Here is a 21,180-nt window from a genome sequence, read left to right as displayed (position 1 = left end):
TAAGTTTAAGAAAAGACAGTCGATGTTGTTGTTCAAGAGCTTCAAATTCCAGACGTGTAGCTGCTGTTAAAAGCCAAGTGACCCACACTTTATACAAACAGAGACAACATACCGTACCTTGCTACAGCATGGCTGCATTTCCACAGCCACATATATATTTCTGCAGATGCTGAAGACCACCAGTGGATAAATATTGCTAGGGAAAAGCTTTGGAGCTTCAAGTGGGATATTACAAGCAATGGAGAGTTAAACTAAGTATTAAACAAAGGGTTTGCCCAGAAGCCTTGAATAAAACTGTCAAGATTACTGTTCAGATTCAATTTTAATTTTTTCAATTTTAGATTTTTAAATTAAAATGAATCAATAAAGCAGAGTTACAAAGCTGCATCTTCATACAAACTTTAGCTTTTAAGATTTTTCTGCGTACTTGCCAATTTCACATGGATTTCTTACTAATATGAAGGAAAAGACTGTTCCCAGTTGAAAGAGCTCTCCATGCTCTGTGTTACACAACACTTCTGCTTTATTGATTAGAGACTACCGTGTCTGCAGGTTTGACATCTCGCCCCTTACCCAGGTAAGTGCCATATGTCACGTTTCTGTACTCATCCCAGGAGATTAATCCATCTTGATTCATGTCAAACTCCTGCCACTGGCGTTCGACATTGTCATACACGTACTTCTTCTGGGCCTTCTTAATCCAGGCTTTCAGCTCCCCCTCCGTCACAAACCCATCCTTATCCGTGTCTATTTTATCTACAATCATTCTACAAGACAAAACAGCAAGTTTCAAGGTGCCAGCTCCACAAAGCTTTTACCCCAAGAATAAAGACCTACCTAAGATGTAGCCGTAGGTGGCATTTTTATACTCTTCCCAGGAAATGAGGCCGTCCTCATTGAGGTCGTGCCCCTTCCACTGGCGCTCTACATCCTCGTAAATCCAGCGTTTTTGTGCAAATTTAATCCAGTCTCTGAGCTCCTCCACAGTTACAAACCCGTCCTTGTCTTCATCTATTTTACTTACAATCTTTCTGTAGAAAATGCAGAGAAATGCAGGAAAAGTTAAGGGAAATAAGCGCATTTTAACTGGCGGCACACTGCACCTTTAGGCAGGAGTGAACAAGTCAATTCCAAACTGTAACCCAGCAAGCTACCAAAAACTGCTTTCCAGCTGGTGTCATCCAATACTCTTGCCAGTCACACAATTTTAGAAAGTGATTTACCAGACTGATGTAGCGAACACTTGATTCAAAATGGATGGTGCACAGTTCCGCCTCAGAATGTCACGTTACTGGACTACTGACTTGTTCATTCCTAAGACGTTCCGTTTTTGTATTCTTCATGAAGTGTACGTCTTCTACTACTGAAGCATCCGTCATTTGTCTAGAACAAACCTGGCTGCACGTTTTAGCAAAATTATAATTTGCAAAGCTGTTAAGCAACAACTTGTGTGTATTTAAAACAAAATGAAAAGACTCCACTGCTGAAGAAATACAAAAAACCACTATACCCAGTCCTAGCTCATTTACATGCTCAAGCCAATCAACGTAATAAAGATCCTACAGCCACCGAATGATGAAAAACTACCACACAGAGGTCACTGATCAGAACATCTGAGTGTGATGTTCACCACTCTATAAAGCAAGAAATTAAAGATGTGTGGTTTATAAAACATGCTTTGAGACGGCATACTTTTTTCAATGACAGCTGTGAAGAAAAGCCATTGAAGGAATGCAAATATACATTCACAAATGTATGTATTTCCCCTAGATGGAATTTGAAGATTAATGTCTGTACAGCACTTTGCTATGTAAATGCAAATTGCTGTACAGAAACTGGAAATTGCTATGTAAGTGCAAATACCCCTCTACCCCGATATAACACGACCCGATTTAACACGAATTCGGATAGAACGCGGTAAAGCAGCGCTCTGGGAGGCGGGGCTGCCTTACTGCGTTCTATCCGGCAGCAGGGCTCGGGTGGAGATTGAAAGGGCCTGGGGCTCCATGCAGCGGCCGAAGCCTGGGGTTCTTTAAATCACCGCTGGAGCCCTGCGCTGCTGCTATCCTGGGGCTCCGGCAGCAGGGCTCGGGCGGCCCTTTAAATCACTGTCGGAGCCCTGCCGCCGCCCCGATATAACACAGTTTCACCTATAATGCAGTAAGATTTTTTGGCTCCCGAGGACCGTGTTATATTGGGGGTAGAGGTGTACATTAATTACAATGTTATTAATGCAAAGAGAAGTTATGAAAACAGAGCAAGAGTTAAATCTGGAGTGGTTCAATATGATCAGAATCCTTTCCCCTTTCCACCCCTCCAAGATAAGCTCTAGCCTTCTGAGCAGTACCCATTCTTAATAGCACGTACATAGCTGATGAACCATTTGTTGTTAATATTATTCACCAGAATTATAAATCAAATGAAAATGTCCCCACCTTCCTGCCGTTCTCCCAAGCAGTGGCACCTAGCTAGTTTTTAAACAAAGCCAAGATACAGCACATTCTTCTTGAGAAGAGAGCTTTGTTTTCAAAACCTCCCTTGGAATCCATGCAGTCGTGTCTTTTGTTACTGCTTCACTTGCAACTGGTTGTACTAGAATTTAAGGTAGTGTTTTTAAAACTAAGTTATTTATTGCAGAACTTCTTGTGTTTTAAAAACAGAAAAAAAGTCTGATGGTTTAGAACAAAGTACGGGGCTTTTCTATTCCCAGGATTGCCCCAAATCAGTGTTTTACTTTAATAAAGGGACACACGTTTAACAAAAAGGTAACAAAGTATAGTTTAAGATAGCCACTTTGAAGTAATGACATTTAAATTTCATATATTAAAAGCTACTATAATATCTGAGTGTAATAATACCTCCAGCAAGACACTGTTTACTGTCTGTGGGAGGGGGTGACAACTGAATTCCATTATAACATTTCTATTCTTTCATGCAGACAGTCTTGTGCAGACAGCATGGTACAATCCTAAATGTTCTCAGCCATTTCATTTATAAACATCACATCAACTCCACTCTCTACAGGTGTAATCAGTATCAGCGGTCTAGAAAGTATATAGATAACAGGCCCATAAACACTGACATAGCTGTGAAGAAGTATGAGACACAAACTTCTGTGATAACACTTTCCAATGATAATGAACATGTTGCAAGCGACTGACTTCCCCTCCCCAAAGAGGCATAAATTGGATAAACAACACACTAGTGTTTTATGAACAATATGTGGATTCAGTGTCAATACAAAACATACTAGTAGATTTGCTCTGTCGCTGGTCTAAAACTAGCAACGCTGCACCCATTGTTTAACCTCGTAAGTCATACAACACTCAGCACATCATCTACTATATTCCTTCTGGCAATTATGAACATTAGTCTTCATAAGCTTTTGGCTAGAGGGGATATTAAGGGCCTAATTCAGCTCTTAGTGGGAGACTTTCCACCTGCTTTAATGGAAGTCAAACGAACTTACCAGAATAGCTTTGTATCAGTGACTCATTTTTGTAGATGAAGCTGTCGAACAGCTTACAGTGCAATTTAGCCAAGAGGGGGTGGGACTCAGCTCTAAACTTTGGAGCGTCTAACTGTCAGGTTTGTGCCATTTGGTTGGTTCCTAGAATTCCAGCAATATTGGTCCAGCCTAGAATCATTTTTTAATCATCCTGTCAGGGGCACTCAGCCTTAAGGAGTCTGAGAATGAAGTCACTGAAGGAAGTTGCGGAGAGCTGTAAAACAGCAGCTGCATAATGCCCTGATGTTCTACTTGCCTAAGGATGTTGCATCATCACTAGGGCTAGTGGTTTGCGATAGGATATGCCAAGTCACAGGATTGTCAGGACAAAAGGTAAAAAGCATGGTTTTACAGAAAAAGTCAGACACATCTGATACAATATTTGAATCAAAATCTTACTTTTTCAGTAATAGTTTACAACCATTTTACTAATAGTTTTAGTTCATCCCCACTGGAGTCCATGACAAGTCAGTCGCCCTAGTTTACAAGAGTTGTGCTCTGAGCCTCCCCAGTAGAATAAGTTTTAACTCGGGCAGCTATTAAGGCTTTGGGAAAAGATGGTTCCATTATTTGATACCACATCCAGTTACCTACGGGCAAGACTCCCAAATCAGAAGTCATGGATATTTTAAAAACATGAGTCATGGAACTCTTCATAGCCATAAGGAAAATGCAGCTTCATCACATATTGATGCACAATGCAATGCATCACAGCACAATTAAGACACGATGCTTCAGTTCTTTTGTGATTCCTTACAACTCTGATACATTCCTTTCTTTCCCACTCTAACGCCCTGCCTGCTGGGAAGGACAGGCCTCATCAGGGTCCCATTTCCTCAGCACTCCCCTCATCGCCTCATGTCTGGCAGCTTATGGAATGCTCCTGGAGTCAACACTCCATTCACTTTCCGCTCAGGCAGAGCACAAGGACCTGTTCCAAATGCATCCGTGGAGTCTCTAAGAACAGCATGTTAGACCTCATGTGGCCCTCATCACAGGGTGAATGCCAGTTCAGTTGACAATGTGAGGATCACCAGAAAGACAGTGACTTCAGGGAACAGCCAAAAGCAGTGCTGTAAAAGCTCTGGAGCAAGAACCTTCTCGACTCCGAAGGCTGTGCTCTTTCAACAGCAGAGACACACAAACATGCCAGCCACAAGGATCAGTTTTAGTAGTGTGTTAGGACTGACCAAGCACAATCCCAGTTCAGATTCAAGAAAAGCGACGAAAGCGCCATTCACATGTAAAACAAGGGGAAATGGCGTGTCAGAGGGAGGGGTGGGTTCCAATTCCCATTCGGACATTTTTACCCTCGTCCCCACTCTTCCCATCGCCGGCTTTTTCTAGCCAATAACTTAGCAGAACTGTGCGATTAAAATGCAAAGCAACGATGAAACCTAAAGGTGAGCAAAGCAAAGCAACTTGAGAAGAGGAGCTCTTGCATCTCTCTGCATTCTGTAACCCGTTTTCTGAGCCGCCCATTTCTCTCGCACATGCTCATGCACCTCTTGATCTGTCCCACTAGAACACTTTCTTCACAAAAGCAATTCAAACAAGCTGGTTTAATTTTACAACTGACAGCCCAAGAAAAGCTTGTTACACAAGCATGAAGAGCAACTTGCATTCTGAAAAAAAAAAAACAGTCATTCACTGCCTCCGCAGCACTGGGAGCCAAGCACTTTGGAAGTTATGAAAAAGTGTTGGTTGGCACAGTGAACACCCAGGTGTGATTTCCAAGGCAGTCTCTTGCTCCTTGGGCTGAGTGCCACAGAGAGGAAACGTATGAATTCCAGACAGGAGGCAATCATTTTCTCATGTCAAACAAAGGCAACCCCTGATCCCTCCTTCAATAGGGATCAGGCGTTGCCTTTGAGTTAAGTGTTTCAATAATCTTCTAATCTAATCTTCCTCAGCCTGAAAGAGTATGATTGTAACAAGCACTTGAGGTTGTGGGTGTATATTTTAAAGTTAGGAAAAACTTACTCCATAGACATGCTACTATATAACTGTCAATTTTTAAGAAAACATACCTTCATCTGAAGCATATGGTATTGGTGACAGGGACACAAAACTAGACTAAAATGGATCATTGAATGCCTCGTAATTGTCAGGCCCAGGAAATTAGAGAGAAGTTGGCCCAACAACAGATATTACCTCACCCACCTTGTCTCTCTAAATGGACCATTGGCTGATACAATATGACCATGCCTATGTTCCTACCATCAGGATTCCTTTAGGAACCTGGAGGAACTGAGATGGAGAACAGAAGAAAAATACAATGAAGGTGACCTAATGTGCAATAACGTCATACTAGGATTTTAAAAACAAGGAAACTTACAAAAAGGGTGCTAAGTATTAGTTTTTCCAAACAAAAATGGCACCAGTTCAAAGAACTAAAACAAGTATTTTACATAGACACACTCAGGTAGTTTATTCTTGAAATTCAGGCTTTTATAAAAAGGAAGTCTTTGCAAAGTCTTACAGAAAAGTTTTTTTTTTTTTAAAATGCCAATCACTAGTTTAATTTGGACTTAAATCTTTCTCCAGTCAGTCCCTGCAACATGAACATTCCATCTTTGTGCAAAGCATAGGGCACATATCGTCACCTCAGTAATGTCTCAAAAACCAATTGTCCTGCATTTGCTTTTGTGTGTGTCACTTAGAAGCATTTTGGGGCAGGAGGCCTGTCTTGTCTGTTTACAGAGCACCTTCTTACATTTATGATGCAAGAATTGTGCATGAGAATTAAAAAGTGAAATTGATTAGCCTAATTTAATTGCCAAGCTGAGGGAAAAAACACAAAGTGAAAACTAAATTGCAAAAAGCAGTTTATGTTGTAATAATTTTAGTGTTAATACCATAAAGACATTTATGTAAGTTTTACAGTTTTTAACTTGATATAGTCCCTAAAATAAAGCTGAAAAATGTTATATTAGAGCATCTGGCAAGTTAGGAAGGCTGTGTGTGGAGGTGTCATAGGTGGGGCACTCACAAGAGCCACTTCAACAACAGCTTTTAGTGCTGGGTAGGCTTCTGCTTCAAAGTGTAAACCCAAATATAAGCCACAGTGGTGAGAGGTGCAGCTATGTGACACTTGGACAGAAGGGAGTGCCCTGCTATGCCCCAGCTCTTACTGTATCCTTCTCAAGGTCATATTCTGGCGTTATCAATGGGAGCCAATTCGAGTGAAAGTAGTAAGACAAATGTTAATTAACAAGTATGCTATTTTCACTAGCTTGTGCCAATGGGTGTGTTTTTTGTGCAGCAGTTGCCTCCTAGATGGGAATTAATATGGCTAGAGAGCCCAGCCGCTGCCAGCGGGTTTTAGTTTTCCCTTAAGATAGAAGCCAAGCTTTGTTCAAATAATGACAGCTTGCCAGCACCCAGTTACCTTCAACTGTATGGAGTTGAGCAAACAGCAAAGATATTGATTTTGATTTAGACATTGTACCGATCTGTAGCTCACTAGGCTCTTGGATATTATAAGCCCAGCATCAGCGTTCCCTCCAATTCTTCCCCACAGGCGTGCGGAATGAATTTTGTTATGTAAACCAATATGGAGGTGATGCATGTGACACACCACCTCCATACTGGGGCACATAACAAAATTCATGTGGCGGGGGTGGGCCCGAGGGGGTCGGAATGTGGGAGGAGGCTCAGGGCTGGGGCAGAGGGTTGCGGTGCGGGCAGGTGAGGACTCCGGCTGGAGGTGAGAGCTCTGGGGTGGGGCCAGGGATGAGGGCTGGGACAGAGGGTTGGAGTGGGAGGGGGGGGTGAGGGCTCTGGCTGGGGTGCGGGCTCTGGGGTAGGGCCAGGGATGAGGGGTTTGGGGTGCAGGCTGCGCCAGGGAGAGAGGACTCCCCCAGTTCCCTCTCCCTGCAGCAGCACCTGGGGGGAAAGGGGGGAGGCACCTCTCCCCGCTGCAGCAGTTCCGGGGCTGGGGCCATGGGACAGATGCCTCTCCTCCGGCTGTAGCAGGTCTGGGTTGGGGATCAGGGCAGGGGTGCCTCTCCCCACTGGCCGTGGCAGGTCTGGGGCTGGGCTGGGAGCTGGGGAAGGGGCGCCTCTCCCGCCAGCCACAGCAGGTCTGGGGTTGGGGAGAGGCATCTTAATAGCTGCTGCGTGGCCACACAACTTAGAGGGAACTTAGCCCAGCATGCAATGTTTTAACTGGATATGTGAGGCGAGACCATATTGCATGATGAGACCTATAAAGAAACAGCTCCATATTAAAGATGAGAAGTGCTGTAGACAACCTATAACTTCGCAAGGCTACATTTGGCTTGCGAGTCACATTTGAGCCACTACTGACTTTTGAACCCCATTTATAGTTTTAAATTTAGAACATTTGTACCAGTCAACTGCTACAGAAGAAATATCAATATACTTGAGTTTTAGGATTACACTTCAAAGAATGGGAAAACTATTTTGCAAAATTCCAGATGAGTAAAAGTGTGAGGTAGTTCCTCTCACATGAAGTAAAAAGCTAGTTAATTTCCTTACCCAAGTCTCTCCTTGCTCTCCTCTGGTGTCAGCTGGTCAAAGGTTTTGGCCTCATCTGCACCAAGGAAAGCATCATGGTCGTACTCAAAGTTCTGTGCATCATCATGGACTTTGTCACTGAGTTGCGGGTCATGGTGAACACGGTCCTTCTTGTCCGTGGGTTTGGTCAGGACACAGACCGCACAAAGGGATAGGTACACAAGAAACTGCTGAATGGTCATGACGATTCAAGATGAACCTTTGGTATATTAACAGAAAAGTCATTTAGGGGTTTGCTTCTCCCAAGATACTCATTCAGATTCAATTTTCTGTGTTTAATAATGAAGAATGGATGAATCCAGACACCCGGAATTTCTGCCCAACTTTTCATTTTGTTCTGCCTTACTCACCCACAGATTACAAGCAGCCACTGCATTTCAATATGGCCCCCTCTGAAGCTCTCAACAACACCCTGCAGATCTGCCTTCAGCAAGGCTCTTCCAAGACCTTTGTTGTCAAGTCCACAACTAGTATCTTCACATGCTTTAAAAAATACAACTGAATCTGTTTGAAGTTATGGGAGTCTGAAAATTGCATACTGAACATGCACAATTTTTTGCTGTTTCCAGGTGCACACAAGTGTGTTATGCATGCACACACCACAAATTAAGTCTGCAATCTTCAAAACTGATTTGCTCATATCAATTGTCCATGCCTTTTAAATTACAGCCAATTTCTTATAAGCTTGTCTTATTTTGTAGCTCACAATAAGACCTAAACAATTTGAGCCAAGTTTGAAGTCAGTTGGGTCAATAATTGTAAAGTTATTAATATTTAAAATTAACAAGTCTTGGTTAACAGTTATCTCATACAGGTTTGTTCGGTTTTGTTTAAGTTTTTATATCATGCCCATCAGCAGGATATACAATTGTCTTGCAGACATAAGGAATCCCACTGAAGTCAATGGGTCTAAATATTAGTGGATCCCATTTAAGGATTGGGTCCTTCGCCTACCAGACAAACAGACATATTAAGCCTTTGGTAAATGGTTGCTTTTTAAGTATATGTTCTACACTACAAGTGTTATAGTGGCACAACTGCAGCACAGACACTTACTACAGCAACAGAAGAATTATTTTCGGTCACTGTAGTAAATCCACCCTTCCCAGAGGCAATAGCTAGGTTGATGGAAGAACTATTCCGTAGACCTCTTGGTACTTACACCAGAGCTTAGGTCGATAGAACTACATCTCGGGAGGAGGGAGGGAGGGGGGGGGGTTGTGAATTTTTCACATCCCTGAGGAACATAGTTTGATTGATCTAAGTTTTAGGTGTTGCTGAGCCATAAATCTACAAATGCATAGTGCACTAATGACAGAGAGGCAACAGCTGGCCTTTGTCACCTGGGTCCTGTCGGTCACAGAACTAGGATATTCTCCCCATCATTTTTCCCCCTTAATAAATCCTGGGGGACCAGCAGCAAAAATCTACATTACTACCTTAAAGTTGCAGTGTTAAGGACTAAATCAAAACACAATCAAGTTATACTATCTAATCCTATGATTCACCATATTTAACGCCTATTAAAAAGATGCTCTATTTCTTTCAAATGTGAGGAATTATATTAGTATCACCTCTATCGGAGGTGCAGCAATATTGAATAAAAACAAAACCCCAAAGATGTACAGCCCTCCAGACAAACACTTAGTTCACCACTGTCAAACTCATTCTGTGCAGAGGGCTGAATTTCACTTTAAATTGTTTTCTGTGGTTTTGGGAAATCTTTAAGACTACATACTCTTCTTGATCTACAACAGAATTCCTACTGATGTCAATGTAAAGTCTGCACAAAGATTAATGGTAGAATGTAGTGTTAATACAGAAAACTAACATTTTTTGTTCAGTAACTTCTTGTATTCAGCATCACTCAATGGGAAAACTCTCACTTTTAGGAGCATTGTTCCCCAAACCCCACCTCCTTTCTCTAATTCTCTCCCACTTCCTGGGTTTTTATATTGCTTCTCCTTTCTTCCTTCTGCATTTCCTTCACTGAAGTAACTCCCAAATCCACCCACTATGGTTTCACTCCTACTCTTTCCCTATGTCATCTGCAATGATCAGAAACAAATTAGTTAATGATGACATTTAAAATTGTATCAATAAGCTTTAGAGTTAACACACCAGTTAGATTAATAGGGACAGGGAGGGACACCTGAGCACAATTGTTTCAGGCAATCGGCAGACTCAGGAAGACAACCTGGCTATTCACAAAGCAAATTTGGCAACCACGAGAGCTAGAAACTGTTTTTCAAACAAAATTCTGCAGAATCTAGGATTTTAACATTCCATGTAAGACACATCCTGCCCACACAGCCTTATGGTTTGACACCATTGATCTAGATCAGGGATCGGCAACCTTTGGCACGCAGCCCACCAGGAAAAGCCCCTGGCAGGCCGGGTCTGTTTGTTTACCTGCAGCGTCTGCAGGTTTGGCCCAGCGCAGCTCCCACTGGCCATGGCTCGCTTTCCCAGGCCAACGGGGACTGCAGGAAGGGCGGCCAGCACATCCCTCGGCCTGCACCGCTTCCCGCAGCCCCCGTTGGCCTGGGACGGTGAACTGCGATCGGCCGAACCTGCAGACGCTGCAGGGAAACAAACCAGCCCAGCCCGCCAGAGGCTTTCCCTGACAGGCCGCGTGCCAAAAGTTGCCGATCCCTGACCGCGATGCTACTTTACTGCCTCCAAATTAAACATAGGTGCTATTTCCAAAAGTGATCAAGTTGAAGGTTGCAGTCAAATTAGAAATTATACATTGCAGACAGCAACAGAGGGTCCTGTGGCACCTTTAAGACTAACAGATGTATTGGAGCATAAGCTTTCGTGGGTGAATGCCCACTTCATCAGATGCATGTAATGGCGATTTCCATTCCAGCCGTGTTAGCAACAGAGGGTCCTGTGGCACAGGCTTTTTACAGATCCAGACTAACACGGCTACCCCTCTGACACTTGACACCATGCAAGGCACTGCATTTAGCCGTGTGGAATGGAAATCCCATTACATGCATCTGACGAAGTGGGCATTCACCCACGAAAGCTTATGCTCCACTACATCTGTTAGTCTCTAAGGTGCCACAGGACCCTCTGTTGCTTTTTACAGTTCCAGACTAACACGGCTACCCCTCTGATACATTGCAGACAGGTACTACAACGATGCCCAGCCTGGATTAAAAGACAACGAATGGCTTGTGAGTTGTGCAAATACACATTAAAGGCTAATGTTTAACTTGGTACAGTTCAAATATTCAAGTTTGATTTATTAGATTCATGCAGTAAGAAGATTCAACTTTTTACAGCCATCATAGTCCTAATTGTCCTTAGCCCAACACATCCAATACAAATAGGTAACAGCAACTGTAGACTATTTATTTTGAATTCTGATCAGTTAGTTCAGTAGTCTTCAAACCCTAGAATCGGATTACAAATGCACATCTCTTCCCCGCACCCCAAATCTTTCAGATATTATGTAAAAGTGGACTCATGAAGGGTAAACTATTCTAGTTTCCCCAGATAAGCAATTGTCTCTCCCATCTCCCACACAAATATTTCCTTTGATTATCTGATTGAATTAGTCATAACTTGTATTTAGAAGTATGAGTAGGTAACATGCATATACCCAATATGCACTCACATTCACGCACTATGGTACAAGTGGAGACGTTTACATAAAGAGTAAAGTCCCGCAAGAAGAGCTTTATAAAACTAAGTTCTATTTCATAGAAATAGCAATCATAAAAAAAGCCTCCCACATTAGTTTAAACTACTTCAAGGGGTTAAAAAGCCAACAACAACAAGGAAAGTTTGCCATCCTTTAAAAGCAAGTGAAACAAGTATGAAAAGTTAAATAGATAAATACTTGAACAGTCTTCTTGTAACGTCACAGTATTTCTGTTGTTTAAGTGGAGCATAACCACATTACAAATATTAGTTTAAGCTGATGTAAACAACACAGTAAGGAATAATAGCCAATGGATTTGTGCAGTCTGTTTGCCACATGGATCACCGTGAAGTTGTTAGTATGAGATTCAATGCCACATTCAACACAGATGTAGGTTTCCCAGGCCGTGGAAGAGATTAAAGGTTATTATGACAGAAGAAAGAATCAGATGAAGATAATCCTGCTATGTAACGAATATTCACACCCAGAGGATATGAAGTTAAAACAGGTGGAACAAGCAGCCCTGACAAAGAGCTCCACCATTCATATTAAGCAAGAGCTCTGTATTTGGAGTTGCCAGTCTCAAAGCAGATCGCATTATAACTTGTGATACTGAGGCTAGACGTACAGTGGTTATAAATTACAACACCTATATATCAATCATGGTATGTCTTCATATTCTGGTTCTTATTTATGAGAAGATTTAGAAGAATCAGGAGGTACTCAGAGTGCCAGAATAAAATAAAGGTATAGTGAGACTTCAAAGATTTGGACTGTTTTGCTTAGAGAGATGTATAAAAAGAATATTACAGAGGACATACAGCTTAATGCATGGTAAAGAGAAAGCAAAAGAGGAGCCCATATTTAATTACTCATAATACAGGAACAAAGGGACATTAAATGAAATCTAAAGGCTACAAATAACTAATTGTGCCCTCGCATACACACACAATTCATAATTAATCTGACTTCATTATCACAAGGTATCATTGAGCCTGGGGATTTAGGAAGGTTTACAAGAGAATTAGATATTTGTGGATAATACGACCATCTACAGTTATGTTACCAGAACAGACTGATTTAAACCAAAGTGATCTGAGTGACTGATTTTAATCATGATTTAAATCAGCAAGCAGAAAACCTTGATTTAAATAATTAGTTTTAATCGTTTATTTGTACTTCAATTATTTTCTTAAAGAAAGTTTGATTTTACTGGTAAGTAACCATTAAAATATGTTGATTTGCAATTAAATATAGATTTTTATGCTAAATTTGGTGCTTCTTTTTGCTAACCAGAAGAATACACTACAGCTATACGTTTATTTAAGCAATTATATAGCTTAATTTACATTCAGATTCTTAATTTTTACATTTTTATGCTAGAAAATAGTGAATGATGTATTTCTTATTTACTGATTTCTTTACTTGTGATTTGTGTCAAGCTCAGCATTTTTTAATATTTAAGTACCTTAAATGTGCTGGATACATGAGAAAAGAATAATCAAAAATAATTTTAAATGCAAGACAACTGATTTATGAAACAAAGAAATATCTATAGGTAGTGAATTGAACTAATGGCTTCTGGTCACCATGTCCTTCAAAATTTCAGAACTAGTAGATCTCATCCTATCACACCTAGTTTTTATTCACAGATTGGAAGAAGAAAACAAGCTTTCCTGCTTTTTCAACTCTCAATTGGTTTCTTAATTTTGAAGGAACTAGTAGTAACTGAACTGAATTAGCTGAATAAACTGAAATGAAGAAAATATTCTCTCTGTACCTGTAGCAGAAGCTACTGCTGTCAGAAGCTGGTTTAGCACTTCAGCAAACTCTGGTTCCAGGTGCTTCAGCCATTGACTTCCATCAGTTCAGTGGTCTGACTTTCTTTAAAACTTGGCGGTAAACATGTACTGCTTAATACTATTTTTTGTGTTTAATTTAAATGATTTTAATATATGGTAAGTTTAAGCCTTAACATAGGCTGTCAATTGCAAATAGGTTTGTTTCTAAAAAATAAACCTGTATTTAATTTAAATTTTATAAAAATCCAATTTAAATAGAAAATAGGATTTTTTTAAACAAATCATCAATTTTTATCAACCCTGTATGCTACACAGCAAAAGGGTTGGGATTTTGCTTAATTAATGTAAACCCTTATGCTTAGGGCATTAAATCGAACACAAAATGAACAAGGTTAAGAAAGAAACTTTTATGAATAGGTTATTCCATAACTATTCATTGTAGGGTCTCTTTTACTTTCTGCTGAAGCATCTGGCTGTTGCCAGAGCCAAGTTACAGGATTTGATGGACCCCCGGTTGAATCCCATGTAGCAAATCTTGTGTTTCCTATAAATGCCTTAAACCAAGCCTGCTTAACAGAACAAGGAGCAGACAGAGAAAGAAGGTAAGATTTAGAAAGGCAACCAACCTACTTTCTGATCAAATTTAACTGCACTTCGTATGTCTGTATGGAAAACAAAATGCATAAAAGCATTTCCTTCCTCACCGCTAGACGATCAAACATGAAAATTATGATGGGTAGGCAACTGTTCTGTTTGATTTAATTTAGGGACCATGCTGCAATTGCAACATTATTGTTCGTTATTTCAAGTTTTGATATTTTAATCAAGGAACATAACTGTACTACTTTAAACAAAAAAAGTTCTGCCTGTAAATATCTCAAAATGCCTTACAAATACTAATTCAGGTTTCACAACATAAGCTGTTGACCTCAGTATCTTGTTGTTCAGTTCATTCCATGGATTAACTAAGCATCACATGAAAAAGCATTTCCTTTTATAAGGTTTAAATGTGTCGCTTTTTGTTTGCTGTATGTCCCTGTGTTCTTGTATTATGAGAATGATTAAGCAGGAACAGCCAAATGACTTTCTCTATGCTACGTCATTTTTATATTTCTCTGTTTTATGCCATGATTTTTTCTACTCTCTAAATTAAGTTGTCCTAACCTTTTTAATTGCTCCTCATGTAAAAGTCTTTCCATGCTTCTAGTCAATTTTATAGCCCTTCTCTGAACCTTATGAGCTGGGATGACCAGAACCAAACACAGTATTCAGGTGGAGAGTAACCATCATATTAAGGTGTCTCCATATTACAATTATGTTTTGAAACCAGTTTGTAATGGTTTCATATAACCCTGTTACAATGACGGAAGCAGAATTGTGTCCACTGAAGTTTTTCTGCCTTAGAGATGCCAGAATCATCTATGAGTCCACCCCTCAGATGCAGCCTACCCTATATTAATCAGGTTTCAGAGTAGCAGCCGTGTTAGTCTGTATCCGCAAAAAGAAGAACAGGAGTACTTGTGGCACCTTAGAGACTAACAAATTTATTAGAGCATAAGCTTTCGTGGACTACAGCCCACTTCTTCGGATGCATATAGAATGGAATATGCATCCGAAGAAGTGGGCTGTAGTCCACGAAAGCTTATGCTCTAATAAATTTGTTAGTCTCTAAGGTGCCACAAGTACTCCTGTTCTTCTTTTTATATTAATCAGCATTTTCTGGGAAAACTCAGAGCACTCCAATGACATGCACACAGAACATTTCACGTAGATAATACTCCCAGCTCTCTGTGTTAGGACATACCAGAGTGTAAAGGGAAACCTGCAAAACCAAACACTGTCCTATCCACACCAGAAAAAAAACCGCAAAAACCACAGGTTTGCAAAACTGGTTACAGGAAGACAACCACGTGTCAGACTAGTCTTCTGGTAGGGAGGATGCTGCTAGATGCCAAAATTGCAGAGTTTCATCCATGCTGTATGTGGACACAAACGACATTCTGAAACAGTTAGTTGGTTCTAACCTGTAAAGTTGTAGCATGGACAGGACCGTAATCATTTTAGGGTGGATAAAAATCAATGATTTTTTTTAAATAAAAAAATTGATTTTATTTAAATTGATTTTTTTATAAAATGCTTTTTGAGGAAAAACCTACCTAAAGATGTTTTAATTAAGATTAATTATAGCTGAAAGATATCTCATCATGGAATAAGGATTATAAATTCTAATTCTATAGTATGAGACAATATATTCATCATGTCATGTTTAAGAAAAGTTTTATAAATGTGTTCCAATAGTTCATGGATTAGGGACCCAATTTTATGGGGTTCCAGGGGCTTCTGTATAGATTATTTAGGTTAATCTTTCTATCTATCCAATGGGACTCAGTGCTCAGTCTAGAAGAGACCATCAGAGATGCTTAGTTTTGCAGTTCTCAAACTGTGGATTTGGGTCTCCAGAGGTAACATGTTTGTTGACAGCAAAAATGTTTTTAAATAAATAAATAATATATAGAGGTGAGAAATAACAGACCTCAACTCTATTGTCCCTCTGCCAATTTGCGTACACAGCCTCAATCCCTTACCGGTCTCTAAAAGTGCAAAGTTTCAAAAAGTTCAATGAACAGAAGATTGTTGGGGGCGGAATAGATCTGGACAAGGGGAAGAAGACTGGAGATAAATGTGAGAAGTGAGGGACATAATATTTTAACAAAACCTGGATTTTTTTTTCAACAGCAAAAATATCCTTAATACTTAATGTTGTTTTAATTAAATAAAACAATTTAAATGTCTGTCTGGTGATGTTTTCCTCCTAATACAGCATATCAAGAAAATTCTCCAAATATTAATGATTAACCTGTTAAATTGGAGATATTTATGAAGTCACTGGGAGGTGAACTATCTGCTTCAATTACCTTTGGTAAATGAAATAACCAAACAATCGCTCATTTTTCTGATATAGCTATAAAACTAATCTGAAAAGTTTTCAAAATAAATCACTGTTTAAAAATGTATAGGGTGTACCTTCTACAAATGAAATCTACATCTCCGAGTTGTGAAGAATATATATTAAGGTTATAACAACCAAAAGAATGTACTTTTATGTAGAAAACCATGATTAAATCAAGTCTTCCTGACTAGTGATTTAAATCAATTTGATTTAAATCAAATCCACCCTGAATCATTTTCACACTATCCAAATATTAGACTCTCTGACACAATCTCATACCCACGATCAGAGATTTTGTTCCAATGCAATGTTGTAAACAAGAGAAAAATCTTTAGGTCAAGTTATTACTAACGAGAAAGTTTTCTGCAAGTCATCAACAGTTCTGTTTATAGAATATGACAAAACTTTTGCAACATCTAAAGACCCTCTAACTTATGTTACAATCAATAGGAAAAGCAAGCCACCATTTACCTCACTGATGTAAGTTTTTTCCACTAAGTCACAATAAGCAAGCCATGAACTAACAGTATGTTTATAATCAACACCAGCCCACTCTCTGTTAAGCTACCTGCATAAATGGGTACTGGGGTTCATCACGGAGCACTAGGAAGTGGTAATTAATGGCTTGGAGTCGAGAGATCTGTACTTGCAACAACACAAGCTCATAGCAATTTTAACTTGTTTACAGCCTTCTGAATGCTGATTTCCTGTTATTCCTTTCTTGCAAATAAGCATTTGCAGCAAGAGGTCACTCACAACAGTGCAACACCTGAACGGCTCTTTGGCACCTAGTATAAGGGGGTCCTGGCCTCTGACTAGAACTCCTAGGTGCTACAGTAATACATTTAAAAAAAAAAACCCTCTTCCAGCACACAGAAAAAACATGGACACCACAGCTCAATAAACCTTGAAATTATGCTCAAGTTTGTCTTAATAATATTGACATGGAAACAGCCCATGACAGTCTTGTCACATAGAAACACTAGGTCTTTACTCATGATCCTGGTTGAAAATCAGGAGGTGCAGTACATACATACTCGGCTGGTGGTGGAGAGAGGGAATGCTTGACATTACTCAAACGACTGCTCTAGTCAAATACAAAAAAAATATTTACTGGCTTTGAAGTTTTCCATTTCAAAAGCTGGTGGTTACAGCAAAGGTCACTGCTGTATAGGCTGGGCAAGGGGGAAAGAATGCAGCAACCCTTAGCATGAGGCATGGAGAAACAGCTGTAGTATCCAACTGTTTTCATAGAGATGACTATTTTAGAGAGATTACTTCACATGCCCCCATGTAGCTAGTATGTTAATTCACAGATCCTCTGGGAGAAAGTATCATAGAAATGCAAAATTATTTATTTAAAGGCATTTATACAGGTTTTTTATCAACTCAGTATCTAAACTCTATTTAGTTTTAGTAAACATCAGTATGAGTAATGGTGAGAAACAGTACAGCAATTTACTGTGTATGAAAAAACATTCATTCACCCACACAGCTGACATTTCAACAGCTTGAAACCTTATTTAGCTCTTCTGTTAACATTCAGCGAACAATGAGACATGCTGTTTTTTTATGAAATAAGATTCAATTTTGAAGTGGCGCACCTCCTCTTAATCGCTCAAGGGGTGATGCAATAAATCAGCATGAATGACCAGCCAGTGAGCCAGGGGCCATTCCAGATACACGCACAGGGTCACATTCTAGGTCTAAAGAGCTTTTTTAAGTAGTGACAGACTTCAGGCCCTTTTAAGTCATACAAGCAGCACAAGTCAAGTCACAGGTAAGCGCCTGGTGGGCAGGGCTAATCTTAAGGGTGCCATAGAATATCAGGGTTGGAAGGGACCTCAAGAGGTCATCTGGTCCAACCCCCTGCTCAAGGCAGGACCAATTCCCAGCTAAATCATCCCAGCCAGGGCTTTGTCAAGCCGGGCCTTAAAAACCTCCAAGGAAGGAGATTTCCCCCCCTGTAGCCGATCCCTAAATCTGTCAGAAGTTGGGCCTGGACGACAGGGGAAGGACCACTCAATAACGGCCCTGTTCTGAGCCCCTGGCACCAGCTGTGGGAAGGCGGATACTGGGCTCGCTGGGCCCCTGGTCTGCCCCAGCTGGGCCGGTGCTGGGTTCTCCCTGCAGCGCCCGGGGCCGACACACAGAGGAGGTTTGTCGGTAATGGAGGCGCTTGTTGAATTAAGTCTCACGCCAGCAGCCCCCGCTCTCAGGGCCCCGAAAGCCCCTCCCCCACCGGCGGCCCTGGCGCTGTGGTTCTGAGGCCGCTGCCCCCCCCCGACCCGCGCCACGCAGGGGCAGCTCCACGGGGTCGGGGCCCGGACGGGCGGCCTGGGGGCGAGCCACGCCAGGGCCGGGCGGGGCGAGGCACAAGGGCGCGACCCCTCACTCAGCCCGAGGCCCCCCAGGCCGGCGTAGCGCGGCCCAGGGCGGTCACCTCCCTCCTCCCGTCGCGGGAGACAGGCCCCGGCGCCAGCGGGTGACGGAGCCCGACAAAGCCCCCCCGGTACCTTCTCCTGCCAGGCGCCGCTCCGGCTCCGCTCTCCCTCCGCTCGCCGCACTGACCGGAAACAGCGGCGCCAGCCCCGCCCACCAGGCCCGCCCAATCAGGAATCGCCCCCGCCTCCCTCGCCGCCACGCGCGGGGCGCGGATTGGCCGCCGCTTCCGCTTCCCCTCCCCTCCCGCCGCGCGGCGGCCCCGAAGCGCTGCGTCGACTGCGCCTGGATTGGCTGGAAAGCGCCACGTCCTCAGGCGCGCGCCGGCTCGCGGGTCCGCCCACTTCGGGACTTCCCTGGTCCCTCCGCCCGCGCGCCGGCGCCGGGGGGGGGGTGTCTCTTCTCTGCGCAAGCGTCGGCGCCGAGGCTGAGGGCTGGGGCTGCCACGAGCGCAGAGGGATGAGGGCGGCGCGAGGGCAGGGAGTGACCGTTAGAAAGGGCGGGAAGAGGAGGCCATGACCGTTGTCTGAGTGGGCGGGGCGCTCGTGTCAATGGGCAGCGAGGCCGCCCTGGGCTCTCAGGGCCTGTTCCATGGGGTCGCCTGCCTGCTCCCCTCCTGTGAATGACTCGCCTTAGGAGTGGAGTCGGGGCAATGCATATCTCTGTGGTGCCGCCCGTTTTCTGAGGCGAGCATCACCTCGGGCGTGGTGTCCCAGTGCCGCTGGGGAGCAGGCTGGTGGGCGTTCGGCCCCCTGAGCTGTGGCAGATAGATCGATGGTGGGGAGCCCCCGTAGTTTGACTACGGATTTGAGAATTCGGGATCCATCGCCCACGCGTGGGTTTGTGAGACATCCCTGCTTCGCAGAGCCATTGTTGTAGTCTGACGTCCAGGCGGCTGGGATGCCGAGATCTCGAAGTTACACTCAGAATCTCAGGGTGGGAAGGGACCTCAAGAGGTTCTAGTCCAACCCCCTGCTCAAAGCAGGACCAATTCCCAACTAAATCATCCCAGCCAGGGCTTTGTCAAGCCGGGCCTTAAAAACCTCCCTAGGTGACCCATTCCAGTGCTTCACCACCCTCCTAGCGAAAATATCCAACCTAGACCTCCCCCACTGCAACTTGAGACCATTGCTCCTTGTTCTGTCATCTGCCACCACTGAGAACAGCCGAGCTCCATCCTCTTTGGAACCCCGCTTCAGATAGTTGAAGGCTGCTATCAAATCCCCCCTCATTCTTCTCTTCTGCAGACTAAACAAGCCCAGTTCCCTCAGCCTCTCCTCATAAGTCATGTGCTCCAGACCCCTAATCATTTTTGTTGCCCTCCGCTGGACTCTTTCCAATTTTTCCACATCCTTCTTGTAGTGTGGGGCCCAAAACTGGACACAGTATTCCAGATGAGGCCTCACCAATGTCAAATAGAGGGGGATGATCACGTCCCTCGATCTGCTGGCAATGCCCCTACGAATACAGCCCAAAATGCCGTTAGCCTTCTTGGCAACAAGAGCACACTGTTGACTCATATCCAGCTTCTCGTCCACTGTGACCCCTAGGTCCTTTTCTGCAGAACTGCTACCTAGCCATTCGGTCCCTAGTCTGTAGCAGTGCATGGGATTCTTCCGTCCTAAGTGCAGGACTCTGCACTTGTCCTTGTTGAACCTCATCAGGTTTCTTTTGGCCCAATCCTCTAATTTGTCTAGGTCCCTCTGTATGCTATCGCTACCCTCCAGCGTATCTACCACTCCTCCCAGTTTAGTGTCATCACAGGCGACAACTTCCATTGGGGCTGGTGGGTGCTCACGCCCCCTGGCCCTGCCCCCGTCTCAGACCCCTCCCTATTGGACCCCTCCCCAAATCCCGGCCCTGTCTCTTCCCCGAGTGCCTCCCCTCCCCCCTCCCTCCCAGCATGTGCCTGGGGTGGGCCAGGGGGGCGGGAGGTGCATCCCGCCGGGAAGGAGCCACAGCCCTGGAGTGCAGTGCAGCCGAGAGCGGGAGGGAGAGGCGCGGGGCTCCCCAGCAGCAGCAGGGATTCGGCCCGCGCCGCCCACCCGGCCCCTGCCCTCTCCGCGCTGCCCCACGGGCTGCAGGGCTGGAGCAGCCTCTGCGCTGCGCTCCCGGCCCCAGGCCCTCTGTGTGCAGCGGCCCAGGGGCCGGGCAGGAGCCCTCTGGCACGGCGGGGGGCTCAGAGCTGAGCCCCCCCCCCGTCTCCCTCCCTTCCTTGCCAGCCTCTCTTTGCCTGCCCGCCCGGTACCCGGGTGCCGGAGCTGACTCACTAGTTCCAGGA

The 21,180-nt window shown here is 43.4% G+C and overlaps 1 protein-coding gene across 2 annotated transcripts in view; it reads right to left on the bottom strand.

The window, feature by feature from the left end:
• Positions 1–19,048, bottom strand: part of CALU (calumenin) — a 34,923-nt gene extending 15,875 nt beyond the window's left edge. The window contains exons 1-3 of one of the 2 annotated variants that reach the window (XM_054011117.1): positions 18,974–19,048; positions 8,012–8,249; positions 838–1,031 (exon numbers count right to left, since the gene is read on the bottom strand). In XM_054011117.1, coding sequence (XP_053867092.1) covers positions 838–1,031; positions 8,012–8,232 — 415 coding nt within the window. In that variant the 5' untranslated portion in view covers positions 8,233–8,249; positions 18,974–19,048. Of the gene's footprint in view, positions 1–573; positions 768–837; positions 1,032–8,011; positions 8,250–18,973 lie in introns of both variants that reach the window. The other variant, XM_054011189.1, reaches the window with a different exon arrangement.
• Positions 19,049–21,180: the final 2,132 nt, after the last annotated feature.

Source organism: Malaclemys terrapin, chromosome 1, assembly GCF_027887155.1.
Source record: "Malaclemys terrapin pileata isolate rMalTer1 chromosome 1, rMalTer1.hap1, whole genome shotgun sequence".
In the NCBI taxonomy this organism is placed as follows: domain Eukaryota; kingdom Metazoa; phylum Chordata; order Testudines; family Emydidae; genus Malaclemys; species Malaclemys terrapin.
Note: the sequence above shows the minus strand (reverse complement) of the source record. Positions and strands in the feature narration are given on the sequence as shown.